The sequence below is a fragment of the Corvus brachyrhynchos genome, unplaced genomic scaffold (genome assembly GCF_000691975.1).
Source record: "Corvus brachyrhynchos isolate BGI_N302 unplaced genomic scaffold, ASM69197v1 scaffold3, whole genome shotgun sequence".
In the NCBI taxonomy this organism is placed as follows: domain Eukaryota; kingdom Metazoa; phylum Chordata; class Aves; order Passeriformes; family Corvidae; genus Corvus; species Corvus brachyrhynchos.
In genome coordinates, this window is record NW_008237619.1 from 12,862,573 (window position 1) to 12,864,644 (window position 2,072).

General features: G+C 37.4%; 1 protein-coding gene across 2 annotated transcripts in view; it reads left to right on the forward strand.

The window, feature by feature from the left end:
- The window catches only part of CD86 (CD86 molecule), a 15,606-nt gene extending 13,758 nt beyond the window's left edge, over positions 1 to 1,848 (forward strand). For both annotated transcript variants that reach the window (XM_017731988.1, XM_008631798.2), the window contains exon 6: positions 130 to 1,848. In XM_017731988.1, the coding sequence (XP_017587477.1) occupies positions 130 to 149 (20 nt within the window). In that variant the 3' untranslated portion in view covers positions 150 to 1,848. The remainder of the gene's footprint in view (positions 1 to 129) is intronic.
- Positions 1,849 to 2,072: the final 224 nt, after the last annotated feature.

The window sequence follows — 2,072 nt, forward strand, 5'->3', positions numbered from 1 at the left end:
CATAGCCAAGGGTCCTGAGCCCTACCTTGTTCTTTTTTTCAAATTCTAAAATAACTGGATATTTACTATCAAGTCTTTTTCAGCTCCTATTTATCGCATTTCTGTAAATCACATATTCATCTATTTTAGGTGTCAGTCTAGCAGTCTAGAAGCTACCCAGCTTGAAACTGAGGCCATCAGCCAGACTGCTGACTGGGAGCCACCTCTGCACACAGCAAGGCATGAGGTCCTATGTTTTTAGAGGTTCTGCCAGAACAAGAATCCTCCCCAGATGCCCTACAGAACAACATGCAACCCTTTTGTGTGATGCCTGAAACCTACTGCCCAGTGTTCTCTGCTTTCATTTTTGGTCCAGAATGGTAGTAAATATGATGCTCTGCCTGTCTGCATGACTACCTTTTTGTTGTATCTTTTATTATGCACTGTGACCATGTAAAATCCTGAGAGTCAATGGAGAAAGCAGAGCTGCATGGGTTACAGATTGTCTCAGAAACAGAAAGAATTAAGCCACAATCTGTGAATCATAACCATCACTGCAAACACGACCTGAGGTAGGCTATTACCCATAGAATAATAGAATCATAGAACCATGGAATCATAGAATGACTTGGGTTGGTAGGGACCTTAAAGGTCATCGAGTTTCAAAACTCCTGCCTAACCATGAGCTATAAATGCTTTTGGCAGAGCCACTGTGGCTTTGTACCAGTAACTTTTTTGTAAAGCTTCACATTAGAAAGAGGAACTTCAGGGCACTTCCCCACCTTCTGGGAAAAGTCGTGCAATTCCTGTTTGGCATTTGAAACCAGAAATAATCTAAAGAAAATACTTGCTTTAAACATAATTTGTATTCATCTTAATTTTTTAAAATACCATCTAAGCTTAATATGCCCTGACAGTTAGTACCTCCACACTTTGTTCCTTTGTATTCTGACTGAGAGCTGTAATAGTTGCTCAGGTGGATGCAGGGATGGAAAATGATAGCGTGAGGTATCATTCATATGTGTTTATATCTAACCATACAAAATTAGACCAAGCAGATAATGAAAAAATATTACATAAGTCATGTTCCTTTTTGGTTGACTATGTTCTCCCTTTCTTAATTTTACTTCAAATCTTGATGGTAGAGCAGTTCATACACTCTGGTATGTTCAGCCATAGGAAGTAGCTTCATCTTTCAGAAAAGATCCTTTGTTTCTCTCAAAATGTGTCAGTTCTCCAATCTTGAATGATCTCTGCACTTTATATTCTTCAACAGCACTGACATCTTTCAGGAGGAAGAATGCAGCAGAACTGAGACAAAATTCTTCTGAGGTCTTGATTTTGTTTGTAGATCTGACACTTTCGGAAAGAGCAGGGACATTATCATCATATTCTCAAGACAAATTTCAGCTCAGAGTTGCAGTCTAGGGACATAAATTCTCTACAGTTTCTTCTGGGTACAAATATTCTTTTCAGTTAAATGATGTTGTGAGTTGCTAGGTTTCACCTCAATTTTTACTCCGTTTTCAAGTGTGTGAGAGAAATGCATGTCCCTTTGAGTTAGCTAAACTATTTGGGAGTCAGTTTATTAAGCTAGTACACTAACATTCAAAATATTTTCATTCAGATTAATATCATTCAAATGTTATTAGAAGTTAAATGTTTTAAATTTTTGTAAGAGTTTATACTTGCTAGCAAACTTATTTAATGATGGATTAAAACATACGTCTTTTTCTGTGTTGCTGTTTTTATTCTCCTTCCATTAAAGCATTGTGTTAGTGAATACCAACATTTGGTGTTCTCAGGGAGGAAACATTTCCAGAATTATTTCTTGGAAGCAAATTAATAAAAAAGGTATTGCTGCAATGACACAATGGCACAACTGGAGGTTTCATATGTTCATTCGTATATATATACATATGATATGTACATCAGCAGCTGTAACTAGTGGAAAAGGCAACATGGTGCATTAGGTTTATCCTTTGACAAGTCCCTTCCATCCTTAATTTGTTCCTAATTGGTGAAGTTGTTTGTTTTCTCCCTTGCCATCCCTCTACTTTAGGCTGCCAACCTCCTTCTATTAACTGCTCAAT